General features: G+C 37.7%; 1 protein-coding gene across 1 annotated transcript in view; it reads right to left on the bottom strand.

The window, feature by feature from the left end:
• The window catches only part of CFAP95 (cilia and flagella associated protein 95), a gene marked incomplete at its 3' end in the record, with an annotated part of 86,311 nt that overhangs the window by 11,980 nt on the left and 52,448 nt on the right, over positions 1-21,883 (bottom strand). The window contains 1 exon segment of the mRNA XM_079707077.1: positions 6,110-6,167. Within this exon segment, the coding sequence (XP_079563203.1) occupies positions 6,110-6,167 (58 nt within the window).

Below are 21,883 nucleotides of genomic sequence, written 5' to 3'. Positions count from 1 at the left end.
AAGTCCAAAAGTACTTCTCAGAAAAAAACGAGTATTGTATGATTTAGTTTTGTGTAATAACACTCATTAGTATATTGGTAATAATTTCAGGAGGCTTAACAATGACGTGGTCACATAACATGGCCATAAAATACCATAATATAGTCACAAATAGTCATAAATAGGCAAGAAGACAAAACAGTATAAAAGTATAAAAGGAAAAAGGATAGGTAATCTTTACAAAATGCCAATGAGAGATACAGCCTAAGAAATATATCTCTTTAATAAGCCTTTAAATCCAAAAAAAATGAATATAATCCAACCTGGATTATATTTGTCTTTATAGCAATGCAGTTGTAAAATATATTAATTTCTTTTTCTTTCAATGGAAGAAACTCAAGGCCACAGCGAATTTCCAAATAGCACAGAAATATCAATATTTTAACAATGCTATATCTGTACCAGGGCATAGAACACCAGTGATAGGATAGGCCAATCCTACCACTGTTGGTAATATTTTAAACAGATACAGCCTCTTTTCTTACCTACTATGAAACACTGCTTGGATCCCTTGTAATCCATTTGGAATGCATGCCAGCTTTAAAACATAATTCTATTAAAAATTTCCTCAGCTTTTTATCTCTGAAACAACTAGGATATGCAACACTTTTTGCTTTAAAGCTACTTATACGCCTGGAAAGATAATTCAATAGGCAGCTATATTTAGGAAAACAAAATGGTACTTCACACAAAATGATCAATCAGATGTACTCAAATGGCAGCTGCAGGGCTGGGAGGAGCCGTGTACCTCCAAAGTGCTCCCACTGAGGGACTGGTCACTTGACTCAATTTTTGACCCTATCTTTCTATCCTGCTATATTGTAGGTTGACTTCCAACACCCATATTTAGAATCTAGCCAACACTCTGGCTTACCATTTTTCCACCTTCTCAAGTCAATGGCTTGGATTCCATTATAGAAACTCATTCCCATGACCATATCTTGGGATCTCTCATTCCCCAGAATTGTTCTACATCTGAAATATCAAAAAATTCCAGTACATTCCCTTTGCTCACTACTTCTAATTCTTCTAGTTCTCTCACTCCTTCACTACTGCCGTGCTTGGTTTTTTTTTAATTACCTGGACCCTTCAACTTCCTGAGTTTGCTAGTCTGTGCCTGAACTAGTTATTTTCCTTACTAACCCTGAGTGTGTTCAGTTGACTCTCCACCATTACCCTCAGCTCACTTGTCCTTTGTCTCAAAGGCTCACATACCCTACAAATAGCCAGCTTTAGACCAATCTTCTGATGTAACTTCTCTGCAACTTTTCCTTTATTTTGGTTCTTTGGGAGAATGATAGGGAAGCTTTTAAGAGAAGATATCTTTCATTGAAATTGGGTGAGTCATAATAAGTACAGCAAGTCCCCTACATACGAACCTTCAAGTTGCAAACTTTCAAAGATACGAACGTGTGTTTGCATGTCCATTCATGTAAATTAGTTCACGTGCCTGGTGTACATTGTCACGTGTGTGCATCCTCTACAAGTGGTTGTGCTTTTGTGAGCTTGACTGTCCAGCACTGTTGCTGTGCAACACAAGGAGCTTACTAATGAAGACCTGGTGAAATTGGAGGCCCAGAGAAAGGACGAAGAGAGACAAGAGGAAGAAGAAGTAACTGAAGAACTGAAGAGATTCATGACACAGGAAGTGGCAAGGGGGTTTTCTTTGAGGAGGCACTGTTAGTTTTTGAGACACAGGACTCGAACGTAGAACAGTACATGAAGTTTGCAGCAGCCATTCAGAATGCAATCCAGTGCTACCGTGTCATCTATGATGAGAAAAAAAGAGCTACTACCCAGACATCACTGGATTGTTTTTTCAAGAGGGAAGATAGAATTGAATCCAGCAAGGAACCAGAACCTGTGCCATCAACGTCAGGCATGAGTGAAATTGCAGCTTGCCCTCCATCTCCTATTGCTGATGATCCCTCAGCTCTACCATCTCCTACCTCCTCTCCCTCCTCCAGTCAGTAACTCTTCTTGCCTGTTCACTTGATGCCAGCCCCTGTATGCCGGCTGTTGTACTGTACTACTGTCCTTTTCAAGGTACTGTACTGTAAAGACTTTAAATGTTTTCTTTATTTTTTGCATTTGTTTGTTTTTTATGTATTATTTGTGTGAAAAGTATTATAAACCTATTACAGTAGAGTACCATATAGCCAATTATGTTAGTTGGGTACCTAGGCTAACTTTGTTGGACTTAACAAATTGGACTATGAACACGCTTTTGGAACAGAACTTGTTTGTATGTAGGTGACTTACTGTACCCAGCTTTAAGAGGTGGAGTTCTGAAGAAGTAGATTGCAATTCTCTTTCATTTCTCTCCTTGTAAATGATTTCATAGCTTCCTAATATTCTGTATTTATTCATTCATGTCTAGAGCTATGGGGAGATAATTTGCATTCTCCTTAAGACTTCTTATGATGCTATCCCACTTTATGCAATTATGAATTAAGCAAATGTAAGAGACCATAATATAAAAATTTATAAAGTCTCAATTCATGCACAAAATTTAAAATAATACAAATCAAAATACTTTAAGATTTCTTCAGGAATTGCATAATTGCAAAGGTGGTAGCCTGAGTGAATGGTGAGCTGTGTTTATGCTAAGGCCACATGGTGAAGTCTCTAGCAAGTAAAAAATACTCTCCTTATTTTGTCAGTATTTTATGAATCATACATTTGTTTATGTGCACGGTAACTTCTAAGTCAGAGTTCAGTCACTATTCTGCTGTTACTTAACCATTCATTGTCATTACAATTTAAAAGATTTTTTGTATTCTATAACAATGTAATGCAAGCATTCATTAATGGGGTGCTAGAAGCAGGGCTAAAAACATGCCTCAAAATCAATTCCTTTGATAAAGAACTTAGAAGTGAATGAACAAAACTCTAAATAAAGCCAAACAACTGCCAGTGCATGCTGCATGCTGTGCTGTTAATGTGGAAACAAGCAACATGAGAAATACTAGAAATAATGCTGAAAAAAATAAAGCACAAATATATAACACAATAGCTAAAGACTCATGCACCCTGAGAATACATCGCACATTCTTTATATTTATGCTCTTGGGGAAACCAGTCCTTTGAATTTTGTGAGTTTTTAATTACGTGTCTTACAACTTCCTTTTGTTTGGAGAGGGAGCCAAATCCCATGTATATAAGGAAATGAGCCTGAATTGCATTTTTAAATAATATATTTGTTTCCTTGTGGTTTTTCTGATTATAAACCACCATGCTTACTACATTGGAAAATGCTGAAAAGTATAAAGATGAAGAAAATCACTTAGAATTTCACCATTCACTAGTCAACTTTACTAGCATTTTGACAGTTTCTTCAGGCTTTTTTCCTCTATACTTTTACATAGTTTGGATAAAATACACATACAATTTTGTATCTTAATGTTTTTCTTGACCTTAAATAGGAAGATTTATCAAGACAGTAAGAACTATCCATGGACTTTCTAAAGGCTATAAAATATCTCATTATGTGACTATAACCTATTTAATTAGTACTGTCAGAGAAGAAAAAAACCTTCCTTTACACTTCTAGGTTCTTCTGACTGGTCTAAGAATTAAACTGACATGAGACAGATTAACAGGAAAAAGTCTAATTTAATTTCATACATACAGGAACCCCACATACATGAGAAGGTCAGAGTCCCTACATACATGAGAGGTTCAAAGACAGAAAGGTAAAATAAGGTATACATGTCATCCTGAGCTAAGGAATGGGATAGGGGCCTGGAGCTTCCAAGAAAAGGAGGGTTCACAAGACAATAAGAAAAGCAGATGTTTGGCAATTAGACATTTGCCCTACCATACAGATGGGGCTACTTAACTCAAATTTATCTCTGTAATAACTTTTTTTTTCTGGGAAAAATTCCCAGTTTAAATTCTTCTAGGTAGTTAAGGGAGGAACAGTAGGTTACCTTGAACACACAGGGTCTCATGTCTTTAACTCAAAAAAATCCTCATGCAGGACTGACAAATTTTGGGGAGGCTCATTCTGAATCCCTAGAGCACTACACCTAATACTAAAACATCAGGTAATTTCCAAGTTTTGCTCTAATAAATAATTCAATGATGAGTATCTTTGGATATAAATTTTATCCCTGGTATGAATTATTTTTCTTTGGGGAAATCCTTAGGAGAATTATTAGATCAAATAGTATCTCAATTCATATCACCAAATTCCTTTACAGAAAGATTAAAATAATTTACAATATTCCTGGCAATAGAAAAAAGTACCCATCTCACCCCACCTTTACTCAACTGAGTATTATTATTTTAAAAAATATTGCCAATTTTATTAGCAAAAAAATTTATTGCTTTAATTCACATATTCTATTATTTGTAGATTGGGATTTTCCCTGTATTTATCAGCTAGTTAATAATAATAATTTCCTACTTTGTGAATTGTCTTTATATGACCTTTGCTCATTTCCCTAGGGTTTTAACATTTTTCCTGCCAATAGGTCTGAGTTTTTTATGTATTAAGCATATTAATCCATAAGCCATCATATTTGCTTTTCTTATGGCTTGAATGCTATTTTTTAATGAGAAAAAATAAATAAGATTAAACATAACGAAAGTAGTATCATGAATAGTTTACTTCCCTAAATTGGTTATGCCACTGTTTAAAAAAACTTTTGATTATTCTCATCTGTTTATACTTTCAAATAATTTTTAGAATCTCAGAGTTCTGATAGAAAACAAAATCCATTGGAATTTTTAATGTAATTATATTAAATTTATAAATTTAACTTATAATTTAGTTTTCCAGTCCCCTCAAATGGTAGTTATTCCCTTGTATTTGAGATTTCTGTCTTAGTTACCTTGGGTGTACATTTATTAAAAAAAAAAAAAAACCACCAAAAAAACCTTAATGCCTTCAAATAACAATTTATTATTACCTTCTTGGAATCTCTCATGGTTTGCAGTCAGATGGCAGCTGGAGCTGTAGTCCAAGCTTATTAGGGTGGATGTCCAAGATGGCTTTGTCACTCATAAGTCAAGCTCATCAGTGTTCCTTCTCATGGTCTCTCCCTCCAGCAAAGTAGCCTAGATTTCTTACATGGTGGCTCAGGGCTCCAAGAGTTGGAGGCAGTCTTATTAAAGATAGCCTAGATTTGGCATAGGATTCCTTTTGCCACGTTCTATTGAACAAATCTGTCATATGACAGCCTAAATTCAAAAGGTGGAGGAACATTTACGTCTTGCTGGGGAAGTGGCCTGTCCACCAACTTTGGAGATGAACTACCACATATTCTTTATTGATCTTTATTTGATCTAGAATTTTCTTCATAAAAGTATTTAAAATTTGTGTTGTTATAGTAATTTGCATGTTTTTTCTTTTATAGCCTACTAAGCAGTTATTGCTAATATGAAGGAAAGATATTGTCTTTGATACATTTATTTATTTAGTAATCACCTTAATAAATGGTCTTATTCATTCTAGTTACTTATTTTAACATCTTGGTTCTCCTGAGAAGATAATCATACTATCTGAAAATAAAGATTTTTTCTCCTCTTTTTCAATAGTTAAGTCTCTTATCTATTGTACCAGTTAAGACTTCCTAAAAAAGACTAATAGGAAGCAGCCTTGTTTTGCTTTTGTATAATTGTTGTATAATTTTTAAGTACAAGTTTATTGAAGTTGTAAGCTGGACATATTTTATCAACACACATATTTCCCAGAGCTAAATTAAACCACTTATTTTCATATGCTAATACAATACAAATGAATAGAAAGGTAGGTTCTTATTCCAGATAAATTGAATTTAGGGAGGGGGACAATAAAATAACATGAGGAAGAAAGTAACTAATATATTTTGGACACTGCAATATTTTCTCCCTGAAATCTATAAACTTATTCCCCAAATAAATCATAACCATAAAATATTCCATTAACTCCCACAAATAGCTAATATCTCTGAATAAATATAAAACATCATAAATCTCAGCAATTTGTCCTTTTTTCTCAAGCATGACTATTTACACTGATGTAAAGAATCATATTAAGTACATAAATATTTAGAATATGGCTTTTCAGCCCTCTTATACTCACAAGTGGCTGATATTCATACGGTGGAGCATATTCTTCAGCATATGTTGTCAATGCACACCTAAGAAGGGTAAGTCAATATTTAAGAAAAGAATGACTCCAAAAGAAAAATATTTAAAAATTTTAGTAGCAAATGTTTTATACGCAATAAAAACATTTCAAGGAAGATTGGCCCTAGTAAAAATTTAAAATTTTTAAAATTCCCAGGCCTCATTTATAGTGTTAACTAACACCAGCAAGGTGCCTTCCTTCAATTACTTCCAATTCAGCACCACCTACTATTCTCCAGTACTAATGATATGCTACCAACTCCAAGTCCCTAAGCTCAGGTGCATTCCAGACAAAGGGATCTCTTTTCCACTCACTTTCTGCTTCTCAAACCTTTTTGACCCTATGCCCCGTGTTCTCTGCTGGATGACAACTGAAAAATAATAGAAGACAACCAGGTGGACTGAGATTACATAGCTTCCCCAACCTCCACCCCAAGACACACATAGAATGGGTGAATGAAATACATCCTCCTCCCCCAAGTCTACAAACACAGCCAAGGGAAACCATGCAGTGCTAGAAATGAAAAGGATATTCATTAGAATGGAAGGCCATAAGCTGATGTCCCAAGACTCAAAGCTGGAGTTTGAACTGCCTATCAAGGGCAGGAGACATGGCCTTGGGTTCACAGAAGGCACAGAACTAAACTGCTACTTACAGCCAGGAGTCTGTAAAGGCTGTACCTCATATCAAAGAGACCACAGAAACTCCAGCCATCAGACCAGAAACTTGCAAGAAAGTTTCTCTCTGTTTAGCATTCAGAATGGGGGAAAAAATTATTCTCCTATGAGAAATTACAGTCCTGCTTCTGTTCCTGGCAATATTATGGGATTAGATGGTCAAAGAAACTCCTCTGAGAATTGCACTCCTAAAAATATCGGGTACAATGATATTTAAACATCTTAATGCATGGCTGACCTGGTGGGAAAGCAGAGAACTCAACAAGTAAAAGAATTCAAAAATAATTAGGAAGTCAACTAGGAATGGTTATTGGATACGGTGCTAATATTTACCTGCTGGTAACCACCAATTGCTGCCGGTCTTCAAGGTGTGATTTCCAGAGGGGCAGCATTAGCATTATCTGGGGACTTGTAAGAAACGCAAATACTTAGAGGCTACCCCAGATCTACTGAATTAGAAACTCTGGGGGTGGGCCCAGCAATCTATGGTTTTTTTTTTTTCTTTTTTTTTTTTATTAGTTTCTGCTTTATAACAAAGTGAATCAGTCATACATATACATCTGTTCCCACATCCCTTCCCTCATGCATCTCCCTCCCTCCCACCCTCCCCATCCCACCCCTCCAGGCGGTCACAAACCCCCAAGCTGATCTCCCTGTGCTCTGCGGCTGCTTCCCACTATCTATCTACCTTACGTTTGGTAGTGTATATATGTCCATGCCTCTCTTTCGCTTTGTCACAGCTTACCCTTCCCCCTCCCCATATCCTCAAGTCCATTCTCAAGTAGGTCTGTGTCTTTATTCCCGTTTTACCCCTAGGTTCTTCATGACATTTTTTTTTTAATTCCATATATATGTGTTAGCATACGGTATTTGTCTTTCTCTTTCTGACTTACTTCACTCTGTATGACAGACTCTAGGTCTATCCACCTCATTACAAATAGCTCAGTTTCGTTTCTTTTTATGGCTGAGTAATATTCCATTGTATATATGTGCCACATCTTCTTTATCCATTCATCCGATGATGGACACTTAGGTTGTTTCCAGCTCCGGGCTATTGTGAATAGAGCTGCAATGAACATTTTGGTACATGTCTCTTTTTGAATTATGGTTTTCTCAGGGTATATGCCTAGTAGTGGGATTGCTGGGTCATATGGTAGTTCTATTTGTAGTTTTTTAAGGAACCTCCATACTGTTCTCCATAGTGGCTGTACCAATTCACATTCCCACCAGCAGTGCAGGAGTGTTCCCTTTTCTCCACACCCTCTCCAGCATTTATTGTTTCTAGATTTCTTGATGATGGCCATTCTGACTGGTGTGAGATGATATCTCATTGTAGTTTTGATTTGCATTTCTCTAATGATTAATGATGTTGAGCATTCTTTCATGTGTTTGTTGGCAGTCTGTATATCTTCTTTGGAGAAATGCCTATTTAAGTCTTCTGCCCATTTTTGGATTGGGTTGTTTGTTTTTTTGTTATTGAGCTGCATGAGCTGTTTATAAATTTTGGAGATTAATCCTTTGTCAGTTGCTTCATTTGCAAATATTTTCTCCCATTCTGAGGGTTGTCTTTTGGTCTTGTTTATGGTTTCCTTTGCTGTGCAAAAGCTTTGAAGTTTCATTAGGTCCCATTTGTTTATCTTTGTTTTTAGTTCCATTTCTCTAGGAGGTGGGTCCAAAAGGATCTTGCTGTGATTTATGTTTTAACAAGTACTCTAGGTGATTCTAAAAGTCTGAGTATTGGCAATTAAAAGAACAAAAATTAGAAGTGTAACTTTCAAACCAGCAAATAGGATATTATTTTAAAATAACAATCTAATAGAAAGCAGGAGAGGAGAATAAAAGAGAAAAATCTTTTCTGCTCAGAAGAACAAATTAAAATCATAAAAAATTAAATATCTTGGCAATCACAATGAAAGTAAAGGGACTAAACCCATCAGTGAAAGTATTTTCTCAAACTTAAATTGAACATCAAGTTGTATGATACAGCCCAACTCTATGTTTTTTTTTTTTTTGGTTTTTCTTTTCAAGTATAGTTGATTTATAATATTATATTAGTTTCAGGAACAGCATAGTGATTCAGTATTTTTATAGATTATACTTTGTTAACAGTTATTACAGGGGGAGAGTTCCAAGAAGGTGGAGGAGTAAGACATGGAGATCACTTTCCTCCCCACAAATACATCAAAAATACATATACATGTGGAACAGCTCCTACAGAACACCTACTGAACACCGGAAGAAGACCTCAGACTTCCCCAAAGGCAAGAAACTCCCCCACGTACCTGGGTAGGGCAAAAGAAAAAAGAAAAAACAGAGACAAAAGAATAGGGACAGGACCTGCACCTCTGGGAGGGAGCTGTGAAGGAGGAAAAGCTTCCACACACTAGGAAGCCCCTTCACTGGCAGAGACGGGGGTGGCGGGAGGGAAGCTGCAGAGCCATGGAGGAGAGCGCAGCAATAGGGATGCAGAGGGCAAAGCGGAGAGACTCCCGCACAGAGGATTGGTGCCGACCAGCACTCACCAGCCCGAGAGGCTTGTCTGCTCACCCGCCGGGGCGGGCAGGGGCTGGGAGCCGAGGCTTGGGCTTTGGAGGTCAGACCCCAGGGAGAGGACTGGGGTTGGCGGCGTGAACACAGCCTGAAGGGGGCTAACGTGTCACAGCTAGCCGGGAGGGACTCCGGGAGAAATTCTGGAACTGCCTAAGAGGCAAGAGACCATTGTTTCGGGGTGTGCGAGGAGAGGGGATTCAGAGCACCGCCTAAACGAGCTCCAGAGACAAGCGCGAGCTGCGGGTATCAGCGCGGACCCCAGAGACGGGCATGAGACGCTAAGGCTGCTGCTGCCACTAAGAAGGCTGTGTGCAAGCACAGGTCACTATCCACACCTCCCCTCTCGGGAGCCTGTGCGGCCCACCACTGCCAGGGTCCTGTGATCCAGGGACAACTTCCCCGGGAGAGCACACGGTGAACCTCAGGCTGGTGCAATGTCACGCCGGCCTCTGCCGCCGCAGGCTCGCCCCGCACTCCGTACCCCTCCCTCCCCCCGGCCTGAGTGAGCCAGAGCCCCTGAATCAGCTGCTCCCTTAACCCCGTCCTGTCTGGGCGAAGAACAGACGCCCTCAGGTGACCTACATGCAGAGGCCAGGCCAAATCCAAAGCTGAACCCCAGGAGCTGTGCGAACAAAGAAGAGAAAGGGAAATTTCTCCCAGCAGCCTCAGGAGCAGTGGATTAAATCTCCACAATCAGCTTGATGTACCCTGCACCTCTGGAATAGCTGAATAAACAACAAATCATCCCAAAATTGAGGCGGTGGACTTTGGGAGCAACTGTAGACTTGGGGTTTGCTTTCTGCATCTAAGTTGTTTCTGGTTTTATGTTTATCTTAATTTACTATTTAGAGCTTCCTATCATTGGTAGATTTGTTTATTGATTTGGTTGCTTTCTTCCTTTTTTTTTAATATACATATATATTTTTCCTTTTTCTCCTTTTGTGAGTGTGTATGTGTATGCTTCTTTGTGTGATTTTGTCTGTGTAGCTTTGCTTTTACCATTTGTCCTAGGGTTCTGTCTGTCCGGGTTTTTCTGGGGGTTTTTTTTAGTATAGTTTTTAATGCTTGTTATCATTGGTGGATTTGTTTTTTGGTTTGGTTGCTCTCTCTTTCTTTCTTTTTCTTTATTACTTTTTAATTTTTTAAATTTTTAATAATTTCTTTTATTTTTTAATTTAATAACTTTATTTTATTTTATTTTTTCTTTCTTATTTTTCCCTCCCTTTTCTTCTGAGCCATGTGGCTGACGGGGTCTTGGTGCTCCGGCCGAGTGTCAGGCCTGAGCCTCTAAGGTGTGAGAGCCGAGTTCAGGACATTGGTCCACCAGAGACCTCCCAGCCCCGCATAATATCAAACAGCGAAAGCTCTCTTAGAGAGCTCCATCTCAACGCTAAGACCCAGCTCCATTCAACGACCAGTAAGCTACAGTGCTGGACACCCTATGACAAACAACTAGCAAGACAGGAACATAACACCACCCATTAGCAGAGAGGTTGCCTAAAATCATAATTTCACAGATACCCCAAAAGACAACACCAGATATGGTCCTGTTCACCAGAAAGACAAGACTCAGCCTCATCCACCAGAACATAGGCACCAGTCTCCTCCACCAGGAAGCCTACAAAACCCACTGAAGCAACCTTACTCACTGGGGGCAGACACCAAAAACAACGGGAACTATGAACCTACAGCCTGCAGAAAGCAGGCCCCAAACACAGTAAGTTAAGCAAAATGAGAAGACAGAAATACACAGCAGATGAAGGAGCAAGGTAAAAACCCACCAGACCAAACAAATGAAGAGGAAATAGGCAGTCTACCTGAAAAAGAATTCAGAGTAATGATAGTAAAGATGATCCAAAATCTTGGAAATAGAATGGAGAAAATATAAGAAACGTTTAACAAGGACCTAGAAGAACTAAAGAGGAAACAAACAATGATGAACAACACAATAAATGAAATTTAAAATTCTCTAGAAGGAATCAATACCAAAATAACTGAGGCAGAAGAACGGGTAAGTGACCTGGAAGATAAAATAGCAGAAATAACTACTGCAGAGCAGAATAAAGAAAAAAGAATGAAAAGAATTGAGGACAGTCTCAGAGACCTCTGGGACAACATTAAACACACCAACATTCGAATTATAGAGGTCCCAGAAGAAGAGGAGAAAAAGAAAGGGTCTGAGAAAATATTTTAATAGATTATAGTTGAAAACGTCCCTAATATGGGACAGGAAATAGTCAACCAAGTCTGGGAAGCACAGAGAGTCCCATACAGGATAAATCCAAGGAGAAACATGCCAAGACACATATTAATCAAACTATCAAAAATTAAATACTAACAAAAAATATTAAAAGCAGCAAGGGAAAAGCAACAAATAACATAGAAAGGAATCCCCATAAGGTTAACAGCTGATCATTCAGCAGAAATTCTGCAAGACAGAAGGGAGTGGCAGGACATATTTAAAGTGAAGAAAGAGGAAAACCTAAAACCAAGATCACTCTACTCAGCAAAGATCTCATTCAGATGCGACGGAGAAATTAAAACCTTTACAGACAAGCAAAAGCTAAGACAATTCAGCACCACCAAACCAGCTTTACAACAAATGCTAAAGGAACTTCTTTAGGCAGGAAACACAAGAGAAGGAAGAGACCTATAATAACAAACCCAAAACAATTTAAAAAATGATAATAGGAACACACATATCGATAACTACCTTAAATGTAAATGGATTAAATGCTCCAACCAAAAGACATACACTGGATGAATGGATATAAAAACAAGATCCGTATATATGCTGTCTACAAGAGACCCACTTCAGACCTAGGGACACAAACAGACTGAAAGTGAGGGGATGGAAAAAGATATTCCATGCAAATGGAAATCAAAAGAAAGTTGGAGTAGAATTCTCATACAAGACAAAATAGACTTTAAAATAAAGACTATTACAAGAGACAAAGAAGGACACTACATAATGATCAAGGGATCAATCCAAGAAGAAGATATAACAATTGTAATTATTTATGCACCCAACATAGGAGCACCTCAATACTTAAGGCAAATGCTAACAGCCATAAAAGGGGAAATCGACAGTAAGACAATCATAGTCGGGGATTTAACACCCCACTTTCACCAATGGACAGATCATCCAAAATGAAAATAAATAAGGAAACACAAGCTTTAAATGACACATTAAGCACAATGGACTTAAATTGATATTTACAGGACATTCCATCCAAAAACAACAGAATACACTTTCTTCTCAAGTGCTCATGGAACATTCTCCAGGATAGATCATATCTTGGATCACAAATCAAGCCTTGGTAAATTTAAGAAAATTGAAATCGTATCAAGTGTCTTTTCCAACCACAACGTTATGAGACTAGATATCAATTACAGGAAAAAAATACTGTACAAAATACAAACACATGGCTGCTAAACAATACACTGATAAATAACCAAGAGATCACTGAAGAAATCAAAGAGGAAATCAGAAAATACCTAGAAACAAATGACAATGAAAACACAACAGCCCAAACCCTATGGGATGCAGCAAAATCAGTTCTAAGAGGGAAGTTTATAGCAATACAATCCTACCTCAAGAAACAAGAAACATCTCAAATAAACAACCTAACCTTACACCTAAAGCAAGCAGAGAAAGAAGAACAAACAACCCCCAAAGTTGGCAGAAGGAAAGAAATCATAAAGATCAGATCAGAAATAAATGAAAAAGAAATGAAGGAAACAACAGCAAAGATCAATAACACTAAAAGCTAGTTCTTTGAGAAGATAAACAAAATTGAAAACCATTAGCCAGACTCATCAAGAAAAAAGGAAGAACACTCAAATCAATAGAATTAGAAATGAAAAAGGAGAAGCAACAACTGACACTGCAGAAATACAAAGGATCATGAGAGATTACTACAACCAACTCTATGCCAATAAAATGGACAACCTGGAAGAAACGGCCAAATGCTTAGAAAAGCACAACCTCCAGAGACTGAACCAGGAAGAAATAGAAAATAGGAACAGACCAATCACAAGCACTGAAATTGAAATTGTGATTGAAAAGAAAAGCCCAGGACCAGATGGATTCACTGGCAAATTCTATCAAACATTTAGAGAAGAGCTAACACCTATCCTTCTCAAACTCTTCCAAAATATAGCAGAGGGAGGAACACTCCCAAACTCATTCTATGAGGCCACCATTTCCCTGATACCAAAACCAGACAAAGATATCACAAAAAAAGAAAACTACAGACCAATATCACTGATGAACACAGATGCAAAAATCCTCAATGAAATACTAGCAAACAGAATCCAACAGCACATTAAAAGGATCATACACCATGATCAAGTGGGGTTTATCCCAGGAATGCAAGGATTCTTCAATATATGCAAATCAATCAATGTGACATACCATATTAACAAATTGAAGGAGAAAGACCATACGATCATTTCAATAGATGCAGGAAAAGCTTTTGACAAAATTCAACACCGATTTATGCTAAAAACTCTCCAGAAAGTAGGCATAGAGGGAACTTACCTCAACATAATAGAGGCCCTATATGACAAATCAACAACCAACATCGTTCTCAATGGTGAAAAACTGAAACGATTTACAGTAAGATCAGGAACAAGACAAGGTTGCCCACTCTCACCACTATTATTCAACATAATTTTGCAAGTTTTAGCCACAGCAATCAGAGAAGAAAAAGGAATGAAAGGAATCCAAATCGGAACAGAAGAAGCTGTCACTGTTTGCAGATGACATGATACTATATGTAGAGAATCCTAAAGATGCTACCAGAAAACTACTAGAGCTAGTCAGTGAATTTGGTAAAGTAGCAGGATACAAAATTAATGCACAGAAATCTCTTGCATTCCTATACACTAATGATGAAAAATCTGAAAGAGAAATTAAGGAAACACTCCCATTTACCATTTCAAGAAAAAGAATAAAATACCTAGGAATAAACCTACCTAAGGAGACAAAAGACCTGTATGCAGAAAACTGTAAGACACCGATGAAAGAAATTAAAGAAAATACAAACATATGGAGAGACATACCATGTTCTTGGATTGGAAGAATCAACATTGTGAAAATGACTCTACTACCCAAAGCAATCTACAGGCTCAATGCAATCCCTATCAAACTACCAATTGCATTTTTCACAGAACTAGAACAAAAAATTTCACAATTTGTATGGAAACACAAAAGATCCTGAATAACCAAAGCAATCTTGAGAACGAAAAATGGAGCTGGAGGAATCAGTCTCCTGGACTTCTGACTATACTACAAAGCTACAGTAATCAAGACAGTAATGGCACTGGCACAAAAACAGAAATATAGATCAATGGAACAGGATAGAAAGCCCAGAGATAAACCCACACACATATGGTCACCTTATTTTTGATAAAGGAGGCAAGAATATACAATGGAGAAAAGATGGCCGCTTCAATAAGTGGTGCTGAGAAAACTGGACAGCTACATGTAAAAGACTGAAATTAGAACACTCCCTAACACCATACACAAAAATAAACTCAAAATGGATTAAAGACCTAAATGTAAGGCCAGACAGTACAAAACTCTTAGAGGAAAACATAGGCAGAACACTCTATGACATAAATCATGGCAAGATCCTTTTGACCCACCTCCTAGAGAAATGGAAATAAAAACAAAAATAAACAAATGGGACCTAATGAAACTTAAAAGCTTTTGCACAGCAAAGGAAACCACAAACAAGGTGAAAAGACAACCCTCAGAATGGGAGAAAATATTTGCAAACAAAGCAACTGACAAAGGATTAATCTCCAAAATTTACAAGCAGCTCATGCATCTCAATATCAAAAAAATAAACAACCCAATCCAAAAATGGGTGGAAGACCTAAATAGACATTTCTCTAAGGAAGACATACAGATGGCCATGAGGCACATGAAAAGATGCTCAACATCACTAATCATTAGAGAACTGCAAATCAAAACCATAATGAGGTATCACCTCACACCAGTCAGAATGGCCATCATCAAAAAATCTACAAATAAATACTGGAGAGGGTGTGGAGAAAAGGGAATGCTCTTGCACTGTTGGTGGGGATGTAAATTGATACAGCCACTATGGAGAACAGTATGGAGGTTCCTTAAAAAGTAAAAATGGAACTACCATATGACCCAGTAATCCCACTACTGGGCATATACCCTGAGAAAACCATAATTCAAAAAGAGTCATGTACCACAATGTTCATTGCAGCTCTATTTACAATAGCCAGGACATGGATGCAACCTAAGTGTCCATCGACAGGTGAATGGATAAAGAAGATGTGGCACATATATACAATGGAATATTACTCAGCCATAAAAAGAAACAAAATTGAGTTATTTGTAGTGAGCTTGATGGACCTAGAGTCTGTCATACAGAGTGAACTAAGTCAGAAAGAGAAAAATAAATACCATATGCTAACATATATATATGGAATCTAAAAAAACCCAAATAGAAAAAACACATATTTCTGAAGAACCTAGAGGCAGGACAGGAATATAGACGCAGATGTTGAGAATGGACTTAAGGACACAGGGAAGGGGATGGGTAAGCTGGGACAAAGTAAGAGAGTGGCATGGACTTATATATACTACCAAATGTAAAATAGATAGCTAGTGGGAAGCAGTCACATAGCATAGGGAGATTAGTTTGGTGCTTTGTGACCACCTAGAGGGGTGGGATAGGGAGGGTGGGTGGGAGACACAAGAGGGAGGAGTATGGGGATATATGTATACGTATAGCTGATTCACTTTGTTGTAAAGCAGAAACTAACACACCATTGTAAAGTAATTATACTCCAATAAAGATGTTAATAAATAAATTAAATAAATAAAGTGGGGTGGGGTGGGGAGAAGGCATCCTTCCCTAATGGGAAAATACTGAGAACAAGTCTAAGACTAGAGAATTTGAACATTGACTTTACAAGAAAAAGACTTGGAAAGTATGCAAGACTATAACAGCAGTCTTGGGAAGGCACTGCTCTGGGGACTAACAAGGTAAAGAAAAACAAGAAATCAAGCCCAGAAATTAAGGGTCCTAGAACCACCACTCTTCCAAAAAAGATGTCATTAATAAAATAAAGTTCACTTCACTGATTCAACAGAAGAGGGCACTCTTGAACCAAGATATTGAGGAAACTGTCCAACCTTCTCATTCCCCCTCTGTACAATTACCTGATTGCTGCTAGTCCAAGAAAATTCAACGTACTTAAACAGCAAAGGGCAACATTACTATGAGAAGAAAACAGTAAATGAAAATCAAAACTAAGCTGATGAAAATCCTCCCCAGAAACATTTCCCCAAATAGTCACAGAAGTCCATCAGCATTTCTATTCAACAATGTACTAGAGATTCTAGCAAATACCGTAAAATAAGAAAAAGAAGAAAAGAAGAAAACTGGAATGGAAGAACAATATTTTCATTTTCCAACAGATGATAAGGTTGTATGTTAGAATACCCATGAGAATCTACAAATCATAAAAGGAAGCAAGTTCCAGGAAGGTTGTTGGATACAAGATCAATATACAAAAATATCATAGCAATACATCAGCAACAAGAAATTAGAAATACACTTTAAAGTGGTAAAATCCCACTTATAATTGCAATAAAATCTCTAAGCTTCCAATAGGAATACAACCAATGTAAGATTGACATTTATGGAGAAAATTTATTAAAATTTTTAAAGGACATAAAATAACTCCTTTATTTATGATGGATGACTCAATGTATGTTACATATGTGTTTTTATATGTATATACATATATAATTTCTAAAAGGTTTACTGTCTGACATTTTATATATAGGTCTTGATTAAATTATAATTTAAAAGTTCTATTGCTCAAAAGACAGTATAAACAGAGTTACAAGAGAAGGTATAATGGACTTGAGGATATGGGGAGGGGGAAGGGTAAGCTGTGACAAAGCGAAAGAGAGGCATGGACATATATACACTACCAAAAGTAAGGTAGATAGCTAGTGGGAAGCAGCCGCATAGCAAGGGAGATCAGCTCGGTGCTTTGTGACCGCCTGGAGGGGTGGGATAGGGAGGGTGGGAGGGAGACGCAAGAGGGAGGGGATATGGGAACATATGTATATGTATAACTGATTCACTTTGTTATAAAGCAGAAACTAACACACCATTGTTAAGCAATTATACTCCAATAAAAAAAAAAGAGAAGGTATAGACTATTAGAAGATATTACAAAATTAACCAAAACAAGATTAGTACCGAGAATAAAAAATTCTTATAAATCAATAAAAGACAAAATCCCATAAAAATGGATTTTTTAAATAACTAGCCAATTCACAGTAGAAGAAATTAGAACGGCTAATTATTATTTGAAAATAAATTCAGGCTTAAAATTCAGTCTTAAATTCAGTAATTAGTGAAATGCAAAGTAAAACAACAATGATGTACCATTTTATATCCATTAGACTGGTAAAAAGGAAAAATTTTCTACAATGTTGATAAGGATATGAAACAATAAACATATTCATACACTACTGGTTGCAATATTTTGCAAAATTGAAGGTGCACATATCGTAATACCCAGCAATTCTATTTCTGAGTATAAAGAAACCCTTGCATATATACTCAAGGAGACAAGTATACAGACACTCAATGAAGCTTTATTTGTAATAGTGAAATTTTGGAAATTAATGTCCATCAATAGGGTGGATATATGGATGGCTAGATAAATCATTTCTCCAAAAAATTATGAAGCAAATATGGTAAAAATATTAAATTACATTATAACTGGATAATGAGTAGATGGGTGTTTGAAAGTATTTTATATGGAAATATTCCATCTTAGAATGTTTAAGTGTGAATAGATGACAACGAACTTGTTTCCCTGCTTTATTCTTATCTAAAGTTATGACTCAAATGATATAATTATCAGTCAAATATCAGAGTTTGCTTTAGGCAGGCCGACCTTGCAAGCCAGCATCGGGCATCTCTCAACTCACTCATCAGGCTTTTCTCACAGGCAGAAACCCATTCCCCATGTTCAGGCTCTTCTCCCTCTCTTTATTTTCACCTCCCAGCACAGAGTCTGATACAAGGTAGGCAATGAAAAATATTTACAAAATGAATAAAGCAATAAAAATAAAATTAAAATATAAAGAGATATAGATTTACCACAATGAGAATTCAAAGTAAATAGAAGTGGAAGATTAAAATATTCAATTATCTTTTTTTTTTTTTTTGCGGTATGTGGGCCTCTCACTGTTGTGGCCTCTCCCGTTGCGGAGCACAGGCTCCGGACGCGCAGGCTCAACGGTCATGGCTCACGGGCCCAGCCGCTCCGCGGCATGTGGGATCTTCCCAGACCGGGGCACGAACCCGTGTCCCCTGCATCGGCAGGCAGACTCTCAACCACTGCGCCACCAGGGAAGCCCTCAATTATCTTTTTGAAAAGGCAATGTAGCTTGACCAAATGGAAACTTTTACAGCACTGAATGATGAATTTCAGTCAGTTACAGTTACTTATAAACTCTTTGTGATTCCCCCTTCATTTTTTTATAAATTTGAAGAAGGGGGTAACAATCTTTAAGTGATATATTTAATCAAATTTGTCTTTTGAGAATAAAAATATGAAAAACCAACATGGATCTTCCTCTTAGAGATCAGCTTAAAGTTGTAGCCAAATAAATAATATAAGGAAGGAAAGATCAAGTCCATTAGAAGAGAAATGGCCTTCAGAGAAACTCAGGAGAGCAAAAGGGGAGAAAGATAAGAGAGGCATTGGTTCTAGGCATATCCTGGGGAAGAGGTGCACTGGCTCATAAACAGACCTCTCTGGTTATAGGAAGAGAGCTGGAGTATATCAATGTCAGGGCTCCAATCCAACTTATGGTAGCCAACAATGACTTTAATTCACGTCTGGAGCCACAGGAGCAAGCCTATGCCATGTGGCATTCCTCTACCACTCCATCACTATCCATAGCTGATAGGTCCAAATGTCAGCCTCCAGCCCATGTCAGTCAGAGATCTCCCATGGGATTTCTTAATAGACACCAATGGGAAAGGGTCAGTCACTCTCCTGTGATGAGAACCATGGGATGTAATGTCCCTACCCTCAGAGGGAGCAAATGAAGCCAACAGGAAGAGAATCCTGGACGTTTTCTAGTCCTGATTCCAGCAGTCTCTGAAGCCCAGCTCTTCAATGGACCTTCCCAGAGTTCCATGAGGTACTCCAATACTGTTTTTAATTAACTCCCTTTTTGGTCCAAGATAATTTTAATTGTGTCTTCTCTCACTTACTACAAAAAGAGTCTTATTACAATCAGGCAGTCAAAGTCTGAGGCCATTGATCATTGTAATCATATAACTAACTCCCTTCACTCTGATTCCAAGCAAACTGGCAACCATTTGATTACAGTTTGGCTTTCTATACAGGTTTTTTTTTTTTTTTTTTTTTTTTTTACTGAGAGAGAATGCTTTTATTAGGCTGACATGACTGGTGTGCTTGAAGATTTTATTTCTCATTATAAATTAACTAATTAGAATTCTGGCTTTTCTTGTGAGTTTAATGAGCACAAGTCAGTTTCCATGAGTCAGATAAATTCTGAAGCACAGATAAAATTGTCTTTCTGGAAATGTAAAACTAAAGACCACATGCTGGTAAATTCACCAAGATAATGCCACCATGAATGGATGCTTGGAAGTTCGCCAGCTGGCTTTCACCCAGCACCACCCACAGTTTGCCACATATGCCCTCTTCAACCTTTAACAGTTGTAAGGTAGAGAACAACTAAAGGTGTTTTGTAAGATGAGAAAGGAAAAGGAGTCTGATATTGAAGTTATCATTAAAGCCATGGTATTATTTAAAATACCTACAGCTGCAATAACACCAGTGGTAACATGTGTGATTCTATGACAAGATGATGTACCAGAATCTAGGACAAGATGATGTACCCTGGAATCACGCTTTCTTAAATCTGGAAGAACTTTAAAGGTTAACTGCTTCTTTTCTGTTTTGTCAAGAGAAGGGGCAGATATTTTCTTACCCACCTTCCCAGCAGCCAGAATAATGGCATGTGACATCTATTCAACAAATCAGATGGTCCCACGTAAAAATCTGAATCTAAGTTAGTAACTCAAAGAAGCAGAGAATTAATTTGGAATTAATCCGATCGCTGGCAGCACTAGAAGCAGCATCCATTATTTAGAATGAGTACAGCTACAGGAGGCCACGAATTCTACTTGACTCTGTGTGGTATGAGGGAAGGAGGATCTTACAGCCACTCTGGGAAATTCTGTCTCATTCTCGACAAGCAACCATCATTTAAAAAAAAAAAAATCTCATACTGAGCTAAAATGGATATCCCTGTCATTTCCTCCTTCTACTTACTGAGGAAGCCACAAAGACCAAATCTGACAGTTCTTCCACAACTGCTGAATGCCAGGACTATTTTTCAGAAACCAACCTTGAAGAAGCCAGTGGGAAAGAGGTGGGGAGGAAAGATGAAGTGGAGGATAATTTGAATCTGCTTTTACTCCTGATCCAAGCCAAGCCCTGACTTAGTTCCCTAGCAGTTTAGAAGCAGTATTCCCCTCCCATCAAGAACACAGAACTCTGAACCCAGAGATTCTAGTCTCTGCTTTACAACCAAGTGGTCACGGGGCCTTGAGCAAGTAATTTAAACCCTCTGCATCTTAATTTCCCTTATTAGTATCCAATCCATATATATTTATAGAAGGGATGGATTAATTAATGAGGAGTTGGCGTCCTTTATTACCTCTGTGCTTCGATTTACTCATCTATACAATTAATAAAATACTTACCCAAATGACCTTGTAATGAATATTAGGAGGAAAGGGATAGTGGACAATGCACGTGAAAGTACTCTGAAGGATACGGAGCACTCTATCCACTTAAGCATGAAAGACAGCGTACTATAGTGGTTAAGAACAACACAGCCTCTGCAGTCAGACAGACCAGACATGAATTTAAAACCCAGCTCTGGTTCTTACTAGGTAAGGAACTTTTGGAAAGTTACTTTACCTCTCTGAACCCCTTTGTAATGGAGATAGGTGCAGCCTCCATTTCAAAGAATGAGAATTAAATGAAATAAGGTACGAAAGCCCTTAGCTCAGTGCCAGACACATAGTATGTGCTCATTAACACTAGAAGAAAAAAACAATACTGCAATGATATTAAGTAAACAGTAAAAGAACATGATTTACTTTGCATTTTAATTGGATTATTCAAGCTGCTGGATGGAGAACGGTTTGAAAGGGACAAGACTGGAGGTAGAGGAACTAGTTAAGATATTTATATTAGCAGCTGGGTCTGGGTCAGTGACCTCTCTTATGCTCCAGTCTCAAATATCCACTTGCTATCTGACATTTGCTATTCCTCCCATCTTCACTGCCTCAATGAATGGCCCCATTAACCCCCAGTTGCCTAAGCCAGAAGACCTCGAGTCTTCTTTACCCTCATAACTAACCAATCATCC

The sequence above is a fragment of the Hyperoodon ampullatus genome, assembly GCF_949752795.1.
Source record: "Hyperoodon ampullatus genome assembly, chromosome: 6".
Classification (NCBI taxonomy): Eukaryota; Metazoa; Chordata; class Mammalia; order Artiodactyla; family Ziphiidae; genus Hyperoodon; species Hyperoodon ampullatus.
Note: the sequence above shows the minus strand (reverse complement) of the source record. Positions and strands in the feature narration are given on the sequence as shown.